The 19443-nt window shown below is 37.7% G+C and overlaps 1 protein-coding gene across 2 annotated transcripts in view; it reads left to right on the forward strand.

Annotated features, from left to right (window-relative positions):
- The first annotated feature begins 1979 nt into the window (after positions 1–1979).
- SERPINB7 (serpin family B member 7) overlaps positions 1980–19443 on the forward strand; it is a 33526-nt gene continuing 16062 nt past the window's right edge. The window contains exons 1-3 of one of the 2 annotated variants that reach the window (XM_049900280.1): positions 1980–2147; positions 3834–3884; positions 6186–6302. In XM_049900280.1, coding sequence (XP_049756237.1) covers positions 1980–2147; positions 3834–3884; positions 6186–6302 — 336 coding nt within the window. The remainder of the gene's footprint in view (positions 2148–3833; positions 3885–6185; positions 6303–19443) is intronic. The other variant, XM_049900281.1, reaches the window with a different exon arrangement.

Here is a 19443-nt window from a genome sequence, read left to right on the forward strand (position 1 = left end):
TCACCCTGGACTCCTGGGGTGTGACTGAAGAGTGAGGCTTATAGTGAGTTCAATGTCGCTGAACTCAAGCCTGAAAACCAGCAGCGTTTATGACAGTGTGCCTCAGCGATGCTCTTGGGGCTTGGGGTTAAAAAAGTGTCAAGTATGGGCCCCTTGGGAGCACTGTTTTTTTTTATTTTAATTTATTGTACTTTAAGTGAAAGTTTACAAGTCAGTTTCTCATACAAAACTTACATACACCTTGCTGTGTACTCCTAGCTGCTCTCCCCTAATGGGACAGCACACTCCTCTTCACCACCCTGTATTCCCTATGTCCATTCAACCCACTTCTGCCCCCCTCTGCCTTCTCATCTCATCTCCAGACAGGAGCTGCCCACAGTCTCATGTGTTTACTTGAGCCCAGAAGCTCACTTCAGGAGCACTTTTTCCGGAAATGGCCAATTTGGTGTCTTTTAGGATGGAGCAGATTAACACCAATTTACAGATAATCATAGCAGCTCCAATTCATTGAATTCCTACTGTGGGTCGGGCATTATACTAGAATAGGTGTGTCTGAATTTTTTTTTTTTTTTTATAACTTAAGCTTCCTTTGGATAAAATACAAATTGAAAAAAACTTACTTTAATGTCATTTGTTATTTCAAAATGCATTAAATATTTGTGGTACCTACAAAGTCAACACAGCGGCAATTTAAAAATATTCTTTTTGAAACTTCATATATTTTCCTTTCCATGACCTTCTTCACCTCTCCACCATACCACCCCATGTCTGATACGGCATGCTTATTTTGCAGGGGGCCAGGGTGGCATGACACTTGATTTTCTGTTGAGAATCATTGCACTAGATCCTTTAAATAGATCATCTCACTAAGATGAGAAATTAGAAATTCAGAGAAGCTAAAGACTTGAACCAGGACACACAATTGTTAGTGACAGAGCTGCTACTAGTATTGGGCCTCTCAGTTCCTAGTCTAGGACCCTGGGAACCCTCCACACCATCACATGTAAAATAATGGTCATGTCACAGTGCTCCTAATGGAATAACCTGGAACATTCATGCAAATTCGTTTAGCCTGAGACAACCCAAACTGTGGTATTGGGATTGATTTGAACTTTGCAGTGAAAGTTTGCAAAGAAATACCAAATGAAAGCCCCGAGGAATTTTATGGTGGCAGTAGCCCTCTACATCACAGAAACAACATCATCCAGAATGTGAAGATGATCTCATGGTTGGCTTGGTTTCTACCTTATTATTCCCCCTTAGGCTCTCTAACAAAAGACAGACCTATGTGCTGGAAAGTCTTACGCGTTTTCATGGTATATAATATAGTACGCACATCTTCTATTCCAAAATAATAATAATAATGATATTCAGACGATGGCCTGAAAAGAATATACCTATATCGGTAATGTTTGAAATTATGACAGTCCCCTTCCCCAAAATTAGGATGCATGATTGCTCTAGGAATGGGTAATGTATAACCCCTCCAACAGACAGTTTACTTCTGTAAGAGTTAAATTGGCTTTAAACAGCGCCTTTGCTCTATTTCAGCTTAAAAATCTGGGGTAATTTGAGAAACAGTAGGTCCCATGAATGTGTCTGCTTAGAACACTATCAAAGGCCACTGAGGATGCAAATGCCACATTGAAGAGAAGAGGGAAGATGCCCTAGACGTGAATAGGACAGCACAGGTGGAAACAGGGCACTAAAGAACATCAATGTGCAAAAAAATGAGTGCATCGTAGTATCATTGCCAGCAAAGATAGTGCTAGGTTGTTGGTAACAAGGATGCTGGACCAAAAAAAAATTTTTTTCCCATAGTATCTTTTGTTCCAAGTTACCCTATGATTAAATCTAAGGCTGAAGAATTGAAGCTTGGCGTTTAAAAATAAATGAGTATGAAAACCATAACATTCATAGGAAATGCATTCAGGACTAACAGTGTTTCCGTTGTTCTTCAGGCTGTCCTCTGTTTCACAATGGCCTCCCTTGCTGCAGCAAACGCAGACTTTTGCTTCAACCTGTTCAGAGAGTTGGACAACAATCAAGGGAATGGAAATGTGTTCTTCTCCTCTCTGAGCCTCTTCACTGCCCTGGCCCTGGTCCGTCTGGGGGCCCGAGGGGACTGTGCAGCTCAGATTGATAAGGTTGGTCTCAGTTCTACCATCCATGGCTTCTGCAACTAGTCATTCGGGCAAATTATCTTTCCCAAGAAAATGTTTCCCTGCAATTGTCCTCATGAAAAGGCAAACCATCACAAAAACAAAACAAAACAAAACAAAACAAAATTGGTTGCCATGGAGTTGATTCCAACTCATAGTGACCCTGTAAGACAGAGTAGAACTGCCCCATAGGAATTTCAAGACCGTAATCTTTACAGAAGGAGACTGCCACATCTTCCTCCTGCAGAGTGACACTTGGGTTCAAACTTCTGACCTTTGGTTAACAGCTGAGCACTTAACCACTGTACCAGCAGGGCACTTTATCATTAAAGAACACAATGCCTAATCTTCACACATCTCAATGAACCACTCCTCGGGTTTCTGAGCACTTGTTTTTGAGTGGGGGAGGCAGCAGGAATACTCCTAGAACTTCAGATTTGATTTTCTTTTCTAGTAGAGTGTTCTCGACTAGCAGCATCAACATCACCTGGAGAACTTGTTAGAAATACAAACGCTTGACCTCCACTCCAGAACTACTGAATCAGAAACCATGAGAACAGAGCCCAGAGATCTGTGTTTTGATTAGCCCTCCTGGTGCACAGTGAAGTTTGAGAACCATGTCTCAGCAGACATGGATGAGAAAGTAGAGCTAGAAGGAGATAGCAATGAAATCCTAGTGATTCAAGCACAAACTATAGTACATTCCAGATAGTAGCAGCTAATCTGAATGAGCATCACATTGTCATCACCATGCCCACCACCGCCACCTTCAGAAAGTGCTTATTCACTTACCCTTGTACACTGCCCTGAGCCAAGATGTTCAAGTAAGTAAGATAGTCCCAGTTTCCCTGTCTTCTCTCAGGAATTTGTCACCTAAATTCAGTAGCTCAACAGCAGGGGAGATACTAGGTCCAGGTTGCATGTGGAGACTTTGATGCCAACCCGTTCTGCCCACCGATTCTCCGGTTTTTGTAGTTCGTAGGTGAGTGCCATTGTTGTGTGCCGCAGAGTTGGCTCTGACTCTACTGGAAGTTTATCCCTGTTGTAACCTGTCACACCAAAGTATTTGCTGAAGATTATTTGTGCAGATAATTTAAGCTAGAATGATTATTTTCTTTCTCTGGAGAGTTCAATACTTTTTGGTTAGCAGATGAGTTTTTCAGCGTTGTGCCACCAGGGTTCACTTTAGGAAGGTATAAAAAAGATTTATCAATGATAAAATAAATTAAACCTATGATAGTAATGGAACCCTGGTGGTGCAGTGGTTAAGAGCTTGGCTGCTAACCAAAAGGTCAGCAGTTCAAATCCACCAGCTGCTCCTTGGAAACCCTTTGCAGCAGTTCTACTCTGTCCTATAGGGTTGCTATGAGTCAGAATCGACTCAGTGGCAACGGGTTTGGTTTGGTGGTGTACCTAAGAGACAGCAGGAGGTAGAAAAGGAAGAAAAGTCAATGAAAATTAAAAATGGAACATGCTTTTCTCCTTTCCAGCCCATTGATGTTCATTTGGTGACATGGAGTGAATCCACTCTGGACACTAGCGACCTCCGGGTAGCATTTAGACACATTTATTGTGAAAGAAATAATTATTTTCATTTTTAAAAACTCTTGCTAACTATTCCACTAGCAACCTCTGCCTCTGACAGCCTCTGTCCTTGTGCCCTGTTTGCAGATGCTTCACTTTAACACCGTCTCAGGATGTGGAAAAGCTTCTCATGCCCAGGTAAAGCCCAGGTTCTTTCAGAGAAACGAATGTGAAACTAATCTGAGGAAAAATTCCTGTTTCAAAAGTATATTTAAATATGTTTTCTATTCTTTTGAAGCAAAGAAACACCTCTCATTCAAATTTCCCGATTGTGGACAGTTCAAATAAACCTTTTGATAAGTTACTTGTTAATTATTAACTTACCATTATTTTACTTGTGTGTTGGCCAGATTTTGGCAAGATGGTGTGGAACTAAATGTTTTACTTTCTCCTATGACATTCACAGCCAGTTTGTATTGGTAAAATGAACTATTTAGTACACTTATTGGACAAATTCATTATATTATGTTAACTTTATTCTAGGATGTTAATTATTTATTTTAGTAAACCCTTTAGTTAAATTTGATCGGAGAGATCGTAGGAGCAGAACTTAGTCTTCTGTTGTAAAGTAGAAGAATTATTGAATTCAAGTATGTGTAGAAATTAATTTTTTATCTACTCAGTTAACAGTAGCATGATCTTTTCTTACAGATGACTAGCTTTAAAATGGAAATATAAAACAGAATCATAATAAATAAATGTGCCAATTTTTTAATGCTGCATCCATCAGTGAGCAATTAGAACCAAGAGATTAGATTTGAGAAGGAGTATGACAACAGCTCATAGCTTTTCTTAAGAAAAACAAATAAAAAGGGATTTTTTCTACTTAGAAGTAGTTGTTGGTAGAGATGAGGAAAAAAAAAAATGAACACTGGATGTAAATAAATCACTTTAACTGAGGTCTTTTGGGTAGCTATTTCGACAACCAGGTATGCCTAATTACTGTATAGTTTTTTTTCCCTTTGAGAGACTGATGCTTAATCAGCTGAGTCAGGAGTTATCCTAGACAGTCTAGTCAGGAGAGGTACCGTCGATATCAGTGAAGTATGATTATTTCAAAGGGACATTCGGTGCATTCAAGTGAATTCAAAATATTTGGATGGATGAAGTTTTAATTTATTAATTTCTATTAGAAAATATATAGCTCTGAGAACAATTGTAGTGCTTTAAATACCCTTTTACCACTAGTTTAGAGAAGAAGGCTTAAAGTCTATGTTATTTTGGGCCTTTTGGAAAGGGTCCAGGGACCATATAAGCACATTATAAGGGTTTCCATTGACTATAGACTAGCCCATTGAGGTTAGGACCTACATCTAAAACCTTTATATCCTCAATTCCTATCACAGTGCCCAATAAACGTTTGTTAAATAAATGAAGTAGGAAAGAATCAAAGCCCATTTATTAGAAGGATTGATTTGGAAATGAACAGATATTTAAATGCTGTTATTTGTGGATCCAGATAAATCTGTATGTGTCTTTACAGTGATGTTTCAATTTTCCTTTTTGTCTATTTGTTTTCTTACGTCAGTCATATATGGGTAATCAAAAAAAAAATGGGTAATACACAATGAAATTCCTCAAGTACATTCACTCATAGCGTATAGTATAGAGCTGTATGTACAGTAGGCATTCACATGTGGAAAACTAACAGATAAACTAACTCACTGTCACTTTTGCACATAAAGAATGGAAAAGGGCTTTATTCATATTCAGAGTTCTTTAAGAAGATGATTTTAATGACATTCACCTTTTACATATCTTTGGGAATTGGAGACAGTAAAAGTTAGAATATAGACATAATCATCCTAAATTCACTTCAGTAATACCCCGTCCTGACCAACCATATTTTCAAAGTTAAATATGTTTAAAATTAGTTGATGATCCTCATTTTTTTTTTCTCCTTTCCTTTCCCTGTTGTCTGCTCACTTCCATTAAGCTGCTAGGGAGGGGAAGGAGAAGCTCAGGGCCTGGAGGACCTCAAACTGAGCCATCAAGCTTCACTTTAGGAGAGAAAGCTGCTTAAATAATCAACATCTTAAAAATTTGATAACCATTCAAATTGGTCAGTATGGTCATGGGCTTGTCTTTAAAAAACTGAGACTTCAAAACTTTGAGTATGAGATGGATTTGACACTCAGAAAACTCCAGACTCATAAAACAATTTGATTAGCATGGAGATCTTGAAATCTAGCACAGTAGCAAATAGTAGGGCATAGAAGACAGAATTTCGCCTAAACCAGTGGTTAAAAACTAATGACAGTAATTAGCTTTTGAGTTAAATAATAACAGCTTAGAGATGATAGATGTATGCAGTATAGGTTGCATCATTATTTTTCATACTGTTATGGTATAATATAGATGTGTTATTTCACATGTAGATGAGACTATGCATAATTTTATAGTTCAAGAATAATTTTTTATAAATCTTTTTCATATCAGCCAAGACTCCAATCTCAACTGGAAAGAGTTCTCTCTGATATAAACGCACCCCACAAGGATTACCAGCTCCACATTGCAAATGGTGTTTTTGCAGAAAAAGTGTCTGACATTCATAAGGTAAGCGATGTCTCCTATGTCAGAGGGTTGTTTCCACTCTGGACTTGAACCTTGTTCAATACATTATCTGAATAAATCCTTGTGTCTTTCTACTGAGCCGTGACAAATTATGTTCTGGGGTGTTTTAAAAATATCGTCACTCTGTTTCCAATGTACAACTTTATTTCATTCAATCTGCATATTCAGGGTCACCAGACTGATGGGCTCCAAAACAGTTAATTTTTCTATTGGCATTATGTTGAGCTGTAACTGGGGTGAAGGAAGGCAGACAGCACATTTAGGGGTGTCTGCCCTGGTGGCGTAGCGTTTAAGTACTACGGCTGCTAACCAAAGAGTTGGCAGTTTGAATCTGTCAGGCGCTCCTTGGAAACTCTATGGGGCAGTTCTACTCTGTCCTATAGGGTCGCTATGAGTCAGAATCGACTCGGCGGCAATGGTTTTTTTTTTTTTTTTTTTTGGATAGGATCACATATGAGTTGAAATTGACTCGATGGCAATGGGCTTGTTTTTTTGGTATGACCCCCTGGTGGTGCAGTGGTTAAGAGCCATGGCTGCTAACCAAAAGGTCAGCAGGGCGAATCTACCGGGTGCTCCTTGGAAACCCTATGGGGCAGTTCTACTCTGTCCTATAGGGTCACTATGAGTGGGAATCAACTTGAAGGCAACAGGTTCGGTTTGGTTTGGCTTGGTTTTATGGGTAGCAAAGAACACCTGGTGGTGCAGTGGTTAAGTGCTCAGCTACTAACTGAAAGGTCAGTGATTTGAACCCACCAGCCGCCCTGGGGGAGAAAAGTTGTGCAGATTACAGCCTTGGAAACCCTATGGGTAGCTCTACTCTGTCCTAAAGGGTGACTATGAGTCAGAGTCGACCCAGCAGTAATGGGTTTTGGTATGAGCAGCAAGGAAATGTCTATCCATTTTCCTGAGCTTTGAGTCTAATGGGAGATAGCTTTGCATCTCCAGTGCTGAGTTCTTTCATTCCACCCCTCTTTTTTTCTCAGCCATACCCTTTCATCTCTCCCTCTGGCAGTTACTTATCTTTTCAGTGAGATCACTTACGAGTGTCTGGGAGGCATGGTTAGATTAGGACAGCCATTGGCAAAGGAGCAGTCCAGATGCAACAGAGATGGGGAATGGGCTCATCTGGGGTCAGCAGCCTAATTTTTAATATTACTGTATGATGTGTGCATTATCAATGCATCTATCATTGCATTCTGCCCACCCAAAGACCAGTGGGGCCCAGAATATACTCTATACCCTACTATGCTCAACCCATGCTTTGAAACCATCATTACCGTCACAACATAAAGCTGCTTCCCTGGTTAGTACTATTCAAGCAGACACAGTAGCTATGATGCTCTGGGCATGTTTGGTCTCCCTTTTAATTACCCACTTCTCAGACAACCATAAAACTCCACCTCAGTGACTCCTCTGGGCTTATTTCCACCTGCATCTTTGCCAGCTCTCTGTGTTCCACCCAATCATTATTGCTCCCTCTGCCTATCACCCACTCAAATTCTTCACTCTTTTCCAGCACCACTCCCTATTCCTTTGGCAGCCTGACAATTATGAAGCACTGGACAACTTTGTCTTCCCAAAAGACTCCTACACAAGCTTCATAGGGGCCGCCCTGTAGGTGCAGGACCACATTAGTGTCTCTGTGTTCCCACACATACTGCTGTGCCCTCAAGAGATTGCCAGGTCTTCAAACTAGAAGTTGATCAGTCCATCATGCTTCTATTTATAACAGATCTCCACAGTCACCTGGCACTTGGTGTAGGTAAAAATCAATTAACCTGGAAGTACAGTAAGGTGAAATCTGATCAAGAAAATGGAAAACAGAGACACTGCCATTTTTTCCTCCCAAATATTTAAGTACAGCTAGTTTAGTTTTTCTAGTACTGCTTTTGGTTAAAAATGTAACTAATTGTCAACTTTCAATTATTTATGTCACTGCAAACTAGATAATCTCCAAGATATTTATATTTAGTTTAACTATTACTCAGATTTGAATATAGATGAGTCTATTATAATTGATAGTAATAGTAATGATGTTTTATAAATTCTCTTTACAAAAGATATGATATCCTTGAAGATCGAACCACAATTCCTGACATCTTCTTCTCCTTCTTCCCTCAATCCATGCTAAAGATGCCTTGGGTCAGATTTTTGTAAATGTTATTCCATACTCTTCCAAATTCTGCCACCATTTTGTGTAACTTCAATGTCCATGTGGATGACCCACCAAACTTTCCTTTGTACAGTTTCCTGACCTTCTCTCCACACCTTCTTCTTAATAACTGATGCCCAAGACCACACCCTGGAACTTAATACCTGGGACTGTTCCACTTCTGAAATCTACAACTCCAATTTCCCATTTTGTGGCCACAAAAAACTATTCTTCTAGTTCTTTTATTCCTTCACTTCCACTCAGTCTGTTCTTCTACTGGATTGACTTAGTCAATTTCTTGGCCTCTCTATTTTCTCCCAAAGTGTCAGTTCTCTCCTGGCTTCATTTCCATATCGAACTACTCCATGGATTCATTCTTTTTTTTTTTTTTTGAATAATTTTTATTGTGCTTTAAGTGAAAGTTTACAAATCAAGTCAGCCTCTCACACAAAAACGCATATACCCCTTGCTACACACTTCCAATTACTCTCCCCCTAATGAGACAGCCTGCTCTCTCCCTCCACTCTCTCTTTTCGTGTCCTTTTCGCCAGCTTCTAGCCCCTTCTACCCTCTCATCTCCCCTCCAGGCAGGAGATGCCAACATAGTCTCAAGTGTCCACCTGATCAAAGAAGCTCACTCCTCACCAGCATCCCTCTCCAACCCATTGTCCAGTCCAATCCATGTCTGAAGAGTTGGCTTCGGGAATGGTTCCTGTCCTGGGCCAACTGAAGGTCTGGGGGCCGTGACCACCGGGGTCCTTCCAGTCTCAGCCAGACCATTAAGTCTAGTCTTATGAGAATTTGGGGTCTGCATCCCACTGCTCTCCTGCTCCCTCAGGGGTTCTCTGTTGTGTTCCTTGTCAGGGCAGTCATCGGTTGTAGCCGGGCACCATCTAGTTCTTCTGGTCTCAGGCTGATGTAGTCTCTGGTTCATGTGGCCCTTTCTGTCGCTTGGGCTCGTAATCACCTTGTGTCCTTGGTGTTCTTCATTCTTCTTTGATCCAGGGGGGTTGAGACCAACTGATGCATCTTAGATGGCTGCTTGCTAGCATTTAAGACCCCAGACGCCACTCTTCAAAGTGGGATGCAGAAAGTTTTGTTAATAGATTTTATTATGCCAATTGACTTAGATGTCCCCTGAAACCATGGTCCCCAGGCCCCTGCCCCTGCTATACTGGCCTTCGAAGCATTCAGTTTATTCAAGAAACTTCTTTGCTTTTGGTTTAGTCCAATTGTGCTGACCTCCCCTGTATTGTGTGCTGTCTTTCCCTTCACCTAAAGTAGTTCTTATCTACTACCTAATTAGTGAATATCCCCCCCAGCCTCCCTCCCTCCCCCCATCATAACCACAAAAGAATGTTTTCTTCTTAGTTTAAACTATTTCTGAAGTTTTAATAATAGTGGTCTTATACAATATTTGTCCTTTTGCAACTAATTTCACTCCGCATAATGCCTTCCACGTTCCTCCATGTTATGAAATGTTTCACAGATTCCTCACTGTTCTTTATCAATGCATAGTATTCCATTGTGTGAATATACCATAATTTATTTATCCATTCATCCGTTGATGGGCACCTTGGTTGCTTCCATGTTTTTGCTATTGTAAACAGTGCTGCAATAAACATGGGTGTGCATATATCTGTTAGTGTAAAGGCTCTTATTTCTCTAGGATATATTCCAAGGAGTGGGATTGCTGGATTGTATGGTAGTTCTAGTTCCAGCTTTTTAATGAAGCACCAAATCAATTTCCAAAGTGGTTGTACCATTTGACATTCCCACCAGCAGTGTAGAAGTGTTCCAATCTCTCCACAGCCACTCCAACATTTATTATTTTGTGTTTTTTGAATTAATGCCAGCCTTGTTGGAGTGAGATGAAATCTCATTGTAGTTTTGATCTGCATTTTTCTAATGGCTAATGATCGTGAATATTTCCTCATGTATCTGTTAGCTACCTGAATGTCTTCTTTAGTGAAGTGTCTATTCATATCTTTTGCCCATTTTTTAAATTGGGTTATTTGTCTTTTCGCAGTTGAGTTTTTGCAGTATTATGTAGATTTTAGAGATCAGGCACTGATCAGAAATGTCATAGCTAAAAACTTTTTCCCAGTCTGTAGGTAATCTTTTTACTCTTTTGGTGAAGTCTTTGGATGAGCATAAGTGTTTGATTTTCAGGAGCTCCCAGTTATCTAGTTTTTCTTCTACATTCTTTATAATGTTTTTTATACTGTTTATGCCACGTATTAGGGCTCCTAATGTTGTCCCTATTTTTTCTTCCACGATCTTTATCCTTTTAGACTTTATATTTAGGTCTTTGCTCCATTTTGAGTTAGTTTTTGTGCATGGAGTGGATATCCAGTTATGCCAGCACCATTTGTTAAACAGACTATCTTTTCCCCATTTAACTGACTTTGGGTCTTTGTCAAATATCAGCTGCTCATATGTGGATGGATTTATGTCTGGATTCTCAATTCTGTTCCGTTGGTCCATGTATCTGTTGTTGTACCAATACCAGGCTGTTTTGACTACTGTGGTGGTAGAATAGGTTCTAAAATCAGGTAAAGTAAGGCCTCCTACTTTGTTCTTCTTTTTCAGTAATGCCTTATTTATCCGTGGCCTCTTTCCCTTCCACATGAAATTGGTAACTTGTTTCTCCATCATTAAGGAATGTCGTTGGGATTTGAATTGGAATTGCATTAAATATATAGATTGCTTTTGGTAGAATAGACATTTTTATAATGTTAAGTCTTCCTATCCACGAGCAAGGTATGTTCTTCCACTTATGTAAGCATCTTTTGGTTTCTTGCAGAAGTGTACTGTTGTTTTCTTGGTATGAGTCTTTTACATCTCTGGTAAGATTTATTCCTAAGTACTTTATCTTCTTGGGGGCTACTGTAAATGGCATTGATTTGATGATTTCCTCTTCAATGTTCTTTTTGTTGGTGTAGAGGAATCTAACTGATTTTTGTATGTTTATCTTGCATCCCGATACTCTGCTGAACTCTTCTATTAGTTCCAGTAGTTTTCTGGAGGATTTCTTAGGGTTTTCTGTGTATAAGATCATGTCATCTGCAAATAGGGATTCTTTTACTTCTTCCTCACCAATCTGGATGCCCTTTATTTCTTTATTTAGCTGAATTGCTCTGGCTAAGACTTCCAGCACAATGTTGAATAAAAGTGGTGATAAAGGGCATCCTTGTCTGGTTTCCGATCTCAGTGGGAATGTTTTCAGGCTCTCTCCATTTAGGGTGATGTTGGCTGTTGGCAAGATGCCCTTTATTATGTTGAGGAATTTTCCTTCTATTCCTATTTTGCTGAGAGTTTTTCTCATGAATGAGTGTTCAACTTTGTCAAATGCCTTTTCTGCATCAATTGATAAAATCATGTGATTCTTGTCTTTTGTTTTGTTTATGTGGTGGATTACATTAATTGTTTTTCTAATGTTGAACCATCCCTGCATATCTGGTATGAATCCCACTTGGTCATGGTGAATTATTTATTTGATATGTTGTTGAATTCTATTGGCTAGAATTTTGTTGAGGATTTTTGCATCTACATTCATGAGGGCTATAGGTCTATAATTTTCTTTTCTTGTGGTGTCTTTACCTGGTTTTGGTATCGGGGTATGGTGGCTTCATAGAATGAATTTGGTAGTGTTCCATCCTTTTCTATGCTCTGAAATACCTTTAGTAGTAGTGGTGTTAACTTTTCTCTGAAAGTTTGGTAGAACTCTGCAGTGAAGCCGTCTGGACCAGGGCTTTTTTTGGAGGGAGTTTTTTGATTACCTTTTCAAGCTCTTCTTTTGTTATGGGTCTATTTAGTTGTTCTACCTCTGTTTGTGTTAGTTTAGGTAGGTAGTGTGTTTCTAGGAATTCATTTCTTCTAGGTTTTGAAATTTGAGTCTAGTTTTTCATAGTAATCTGATATGATTCTTTTAATTTCATTTGGGTCTGTTGTAATATTGCCCATCTCATTTCTTATTCAGGTTATTTGCTTCGTCGCCTGCTTTTCTTTTGTCAGTTTGGCCAGTGGTTTATCAATTTTGTTGATTTTTTCAAAAAAACAGCTTTTGGTCTTGTTGATTCTTTCAATTTTTTTTTTTTATTTCATTTAATTCAGCTCTAATTTTTATTATTTGTTTTCTTCTGGTGCCTGTGGGTTTCTTTTGTTGCTCTCTTTCTATTTGTTCAAGTTGTAGGGATAATTCTTTGATTTTGGCCCTTTCTTCTTTTTGGATGTGTGTATTTATTGATATAAATTGGCCCCCGGGGACTGCTTTTGCTGTGTCCTAAAGGTTCTGATAGGAAGTGTTTTCGTTCATATTGGATTCTCTGAATTTCTTTATTCCATCCTTAATGTCTTCTATAATCCAGTCTTTTTTTGAGTAGGGTATTGTTCAGTTTCCAACTGTTTGATTTCTTTTCCCTGCTTTTCCTGTGATTGATTTCCACTTTTATGGCCTTATGGTCAGAGAAGATGCTTTGTAATATTTCAGTGTTTTGAATTCTGCTAAGGCTAGCTTTGTGACCTAATATGTAGTCTATTCTAGAGAATGTTCCATGTGCACTAGTAAAGAAAGTATAGTTGGTTGCTGTTGGGTGGAGTGTTCTGTATATGTCTACGAAGTCAAGTTGGTTTATTGTGGCATTTAGATCTTCCATGTGTTTATTGAGCTTCTTTCTGGATGTCCTGTCCTTCACCGAAAGTGGTGTGTAGAAGTCTCCTACTATTATTGTGGAGCTGTCTATCTCACTTTTCAATGCTGATAGAGTTTGTTTTATGTATCTTGCATCCCTGTCATTGGGTGCATAAATATTTAATATGGTTATATCTTCTTGGTGTTTTGTCCTTTAATCATTATATAGTGTCCTTCCTTATCCTTTCTGATGAATTTAACTTTAAAGTCTATTTTGTCAGAAATTAATATTGCCACTCCTGTTCTGTTTTGATTGTTTTTTGCTTGATATATTTTTTCCATCCTTTGAGTTTTAGTTTGTGTCTCTAAGTCTAAGGTGTGTTTCTTGTAGGCAGCATATAGACGGATCTTGTTTTTTAATCCATTCTGCCACTCTCTGTCTCTTTTTTGGTGCATTTAGTCCATTTACATTCAGGGTAATTATGGATAGGTATGAATTTAGTGCTATCATTTTGGATTCATTCTTTAACCACTCTATTACTAATTAACTCTTTTGCACAGCAAAGCCACAAATCTGGGTTAATCTCACAGTTTCCCTCAGCTCTTCTGCTTGAGATATTGAATGATACCTGTGGAAACCCTAAAAGTGTGCAGTTATAACTACAACATCATGGTCTCCATTCCAGCTAGATCTGGAGTTGGTGCCCAACACTCATCTTTTGTGTCCCCGGTAATTTCTCTCTCCTTTTTTTAGTACTTGCAGTAGTTACTAAAAGCTTTCTTACTTCTCTCAACTCCCCAATTACCTCCATCATCAATTTGGAATAAAGATCTTGTCTTCTACTTGATAGAGAAAAATAGAGGCCATTAGGGAGAAAAACACCTCCATATTTCTACCCACATGTGTCCTGATTCCTTTTCCTGTTTCCATCAATTTCAGAGGAAAGGCTTTTCTGGATGGTTAATTCCTCCATTACTTTTTTCCTCCTATTGACTCCTAGTTCCTCAGTGATCTGGTTCCATCAATATCTCTCCCCGACTTCAATCACTTACTGACTTCTTCCTCACAATGTATAAATATACTCAAGGTGCACATTTTCCCAATTTTTTTTAACTTCCCCTCTCCCACCTACTGCATAATTGTTTCTATTTCTCACTCTGACAATCTAAGCTTGAAAAATCAAGCCCTTCAAAGAGTGGTATATACATGCTGAGTTCATTTTCCACCTTCTTTCATTTCTCTACCATTTGCAATCTGGCTTCTATCTCAGTTGCTCTCATAAAACTTTTCTTATCAAAGCCACTAATGACCTCCATTTGGACACCTGATTTGAGAACACTTTCAAGTTTTTATCTTATCTGCTTCTTCATAGTTTTCAATCCTACACACACTCCCTAAAACTCTCCCCTTTCATAGTTCGTATGACACTGACTTCTCCTGGTTTTCAGCCTTCTTCTCTGGTTACTTCATTTTAGGATTCTTTGTTCATCTTTATTCCTCCACTCATCTGTAAAATTCTAGTGTTCTTTAGGGCTCTGCTTTCAGGCATCTTCCAATTTTAGTCTGCGATCTGAGCCAAGGGGAGGTTATCTACCCTGACAGCTTACAGTTCCTTGATGCTGTCATCCATACCTCTGCAGCTCTCCACAGCTGTGTGAGTTGTTCCCCACCTCTCAGTGATAGGCTCATCTTGCCTACTGCAAGTTCTCAAGTGGGCATCAATATGTTCCTCAACACACACCCAGATCTTCTCTTTCTCTGATGTCCTCTTTCTGTTCCTTGTCAACCAGCTATCTGAGTTATCTTTGACTTCTCTCTTTCCCTTACCTTCCGTAGTCCATCAGTGAAGAAGATATATTAGGATGGCCTTCTACTTTTTAAAATAAAAGTTACTTTGAAATAATTTCAAACTCACAGAACAGGTGTAACTATTGTAGCAGGAACACTTTTTTTCCTGAACCATTTGAGATACTTTATCACCCTTTAATACCTTAGTGTATAATTCCTACAAACAATGACATTCATCTACATAACCACAATATAACCATCAAAATCAGAGAAGTAACATTGTTGAATTATTACCAGCCAAATTTTAGAGTCCATTCATGTCTCTCCAGTCATCTCAACATCATCCCTTATAACAAAAGGATTTAATTCAGAATCATACGTTGTATTTAATTATGTCACTTTAGTCTCCTTCAATTTGAAACTATTTCTTAACCTTTCCTTGACGTAAATAATTTTGACACATTTGATGATTATTTTGAATGTCTAGTTTTAGGCCAGGTATTTTTTAGAGTGTCCTTCAGTGTGGGTTTGTTTGGTGTTTCTTGATGATTAAATTCAGGTTATATATATTTGATAGAAACATCACAGGTGATGGTTGCTAGCAGAGTTTTGATTTATCCCATTTTTGATAATGTTAACTTTGATTATTTGGTTAAAGTGCTGTCTGCCAGGTTTCTCTACTGTAACATTATTCTTTTTCCTTTGTACTTAAGTATTTTGTGAGGAATTACTTTGAGACTATGTAAATATCCCCGGTGTTTATTTATATCAATATGGACTCATGGCTTCCTATTTTAATCAAAATGTTGTAATCCATTACAAACATTATCTTCATGAGCAAATGATCCCAAATTTGGCCTGGGAGGACTCCTTCAAGCTGATGAAGAAAACATTGCCCATAATTTCAGATTTTCTATTCAGATTTTCATATGCAATGTCCATCACTGAATGAGGAATTACAAGTATGCCAGGAGTAAAAAACACTTGACTGAAAATAAAGAGTAAAGGATCAATAAAAGAAGATTTACAAGGTATCAAAGTATTAGAGTTATTCAACACAAATTTAAAATAATGATTATTATATCTTTTAAAATGGAGGACATAATTTCCTGAAAAATACTAGCAGAAAAATAGAATATTAAAAATAATCAAATGGAAATTTGATAACAAATATTAACCAAAATGAACAAAAATAACCAAAATTAAGCAATGGGTAAATGGATGAAATATAATATTAGACTCAGCTGAAGAGGATTGGAGAATTAGAAGATAAATCAGAGAAAATATCCATATTGAAATATTGACAGTAGAAAAGATAGAAAATATTGCTAAGAGAGAAAAAGACATGCAGGGCATAATGCAAAAGTACAACATACATATAATTGGATCCCCCTAAATTGATAAGAAAGAGGTTGAGAAAAAATTAGTATTTGAAAAAAATTAGTATTTGAAACAGCTAAAAACTTTTCCTAAACTGATAAATGACATAAACCTACAGATTCAAGAAGCACTCATAACCACATATTAGCACATAATGATAAAAAACAAAGAGAAAAATTTAAAAGCAGCCATATAAAACAGATAGATTAATATCAAAGGAACAACAGCAAAACTTACAGCCAATTCTCACTAGAAATGTTGGATCCAGAAAAAAGTGAAATAAAAAGTCTAAATTTCTGAAGGAAAATAACTGGCAATCTAGAATTCAAAATATACAAAAAAAGTCTTCAAGAATGAATACATTTTCAGAAAAATAAAAGGTGAGAAAATTCATCTTTAGTAATTACTACAAGGAATTCTATTAGCAGGAGGAAAATTATTCCACCCTGGCAAAAATGACACTGATAAAACAAACAAATGAATGCTGGCAAGGTTGTGGGAAGATTGGAACTCTTGGACACTGCTGGGGGGAATGTAAAATGGTACACTATGGTAAACGTTATGGTGCTTCCTTAAAGAGCTAGAAGTAGAGTCCCACTCCAAGAGAAATAAAAGCTGTAACAGGTATAGACATAAGCACAACCATGTTCATTATGGCATTATTCACAATAGCACAAAGATAGAAACAACCTAAATGTTCATCAGTGGATGACAGGATAAACAAAGTGTGGTACATACACACAATGCAATACTACACAATTATAAAGAATAATGATGAATCCGTGAAACATCACACAACATGGATGAATCTGGAGGACATTCTGCTGAGTGAAATAAGTCAATTATAAAAGAACAGATATTGTATGAGACCACAGTTATAAAAAGTCAGGAATAGGTTTACACACAGAAAGAAACACTCTTTGATGGTTACCAGGGATGGAAGGGGGAGAGAGGAGAGTCACTTACTTTTTTTTTTTTGGTAACTAGACAGTAGACAAGTATTAATTCTGGTGAAGGATAAGGCAATACATGGTATGGGGGGAGTCAGTACAATGTGACCAAAGCAAAAGAAGGCACTGAAGGTACACAAGAATAAAGAGCAACCATGGTAAATGCTATAACATATACAATCCTGCAACAACAGTAATAACAAACAATAATTTGTGAATAGATACATAGGCTAATATGTATGCTAAATGGGTGCAGGTCATATGAGAGTACACCCATGTACATATATAGGAATGGTTGTGAATATTTCTGTATACATACATACATATTTGTAAATGCTGCATGTATACTCATATAATATATGAGCATATAGGGTGCACAGTGCACAGTTATAGAAACTACTTAGACATTGGGACTGAACTACTGGACATGAAGGCTTGGACCATAGTCTCAGGGGATATCTAGGTCAATTGGCAAAACTCCGTTCATAAAGAAAATATTCTACATCCTGGCCTGGTGAGTAGCATCTGGGGTATTAAAAGGTTGAGAATGGCCATCTAAGAAACAACTATTGGCCTTTTCCTGACTGGAACAAAGGAGAACGAAGAAAACCAAAGACTCAAGGAAGCAATTAGTCCAAAGGACTAATTCATGGCCCAGTCAAGTTGATACATAATCTTAATCATCAAAGCTAGTGTTATTCTTACCTCGCACCTTGGTGTTCATTACCGTTTGTTACTGCCAGATGTACATTGTTAACGTGCAAAAATAGTTGGATTGTAGATTTTTTACTATCACTGTAAATGCAAAATGGAATAAGTGAGGAGAAGGTGTAGTGAATTTAGCAAGCTTAGTACCAAAAAACCTGTTGCCAGCGACTCGATTCTGACTCATAGTGATCCTATAAGACAGAGTAGAACTGCCCCGTAGAGTTTCCAAGGAGCACCTGCTGGATTCGAACTGCCAACCTTTTGGTTAGCAGCCATAGCACTTAACCACTATGCCACCAGGGTTTCCAGCAAGCTTAGTGTATAAAAAAAAATTGCATTTCTGTGCATTATCCGTAATTAAAAAATAAAACTTAATACAATTTCTAGTGACACCATAAAACATCACATACTAAGAATAAATCTAATGAAAGATGTTCAATACCTGTCAGAAAATAAGAATCATTGCTAAGAGAAATTAAAGAAAAGGTTAAAAACAAAGAGTGTGACATGCTCATGGATAGAATACCCAATGTGATAAAGATGTAAATTCTCCCATATTTATCTACAGATTCAAAACAATCGATTTTGGAGAAATTGACAAGCTGATTTAAAACTTTATATGGAATGAAATGAATCAAGAAAAAGTCAAGAAATTTTTATAGAAATAGGAAAAAAATTGGAAGACTTATGTTAAGGCTTAAAAACTATAATGATTAAGATCTGGTTGTATTTGTGCAAAGGTAGCTAGCAGACCAATGGGAAGTGTACAGAGTTGTGAAACAGACTCACACATGGAGACACTCACTTTATGACAGAGGTGGTTCTGCAGAGCAGCAAAGAGGAGTTGGTGTTTTTTTAATAAATGGCATTGGTTCACTGGCTATCCACATAGAAAAATATATCCTGACACTTCTCTCATACTATACACAAAAATATAAATTGCCGGTGGATCACAGATGTAACTGTGAATTGCAAAACAATAAAGTTTTTTTCAGTGATAAAAATAGATTGGTAATTATCATGACCTTTGCTAGGCAAAGATTTGCTAATCTTTGTTTTAGGGTACATAAAGCACTAATCATAAAGGACAAAACTGATAACATGGATGGCATTAGAATTAAGAACTTTCTTTCATTAAAGAATATCATCAAGAAAGTAAAAAGGCAAGCCACAGTGGGAGAATATATTTTCAGTATACATAGGCAATAAAGCACTGATATCCAGAATCAAAAACTCCTCCTATAAATCAGTAAGAAAAAGCCAAATGGTCTAGTGGAAAATGGGCAAAAACTTGAACTGGAACTTTGCAAAAGAATATATTTAAATGGCCAATAATGTTCAAAAAGGCTTCAACCCTATTAGTTATTAGATAAACGCATATTTAAATCACAAGACGATTCATTTCATGCTCACCAGAAAGGCTAAAGGTAAAAAAAAAAAAAAAAAAAAAGACAAAACCAAATATTGGAAGGTGTGGAGCAACTAGAGCTCTCATATCCTGCTGGTGAAAT

Source organism: Elephas maximus, chromosome 11 (assembly GCF_024166365.1).
Source record: "Elephas maximus indicus isolate mEleMax1 chromosome 11, mEleMax1 primary haplotype, whole genome shotgun sequence".
Lineage (NCBI taxonomy): Eukaryota > Metazoa > Chordata > Mammalia > Proboscidea > Elephantidae > Elephas > Elephas maximus.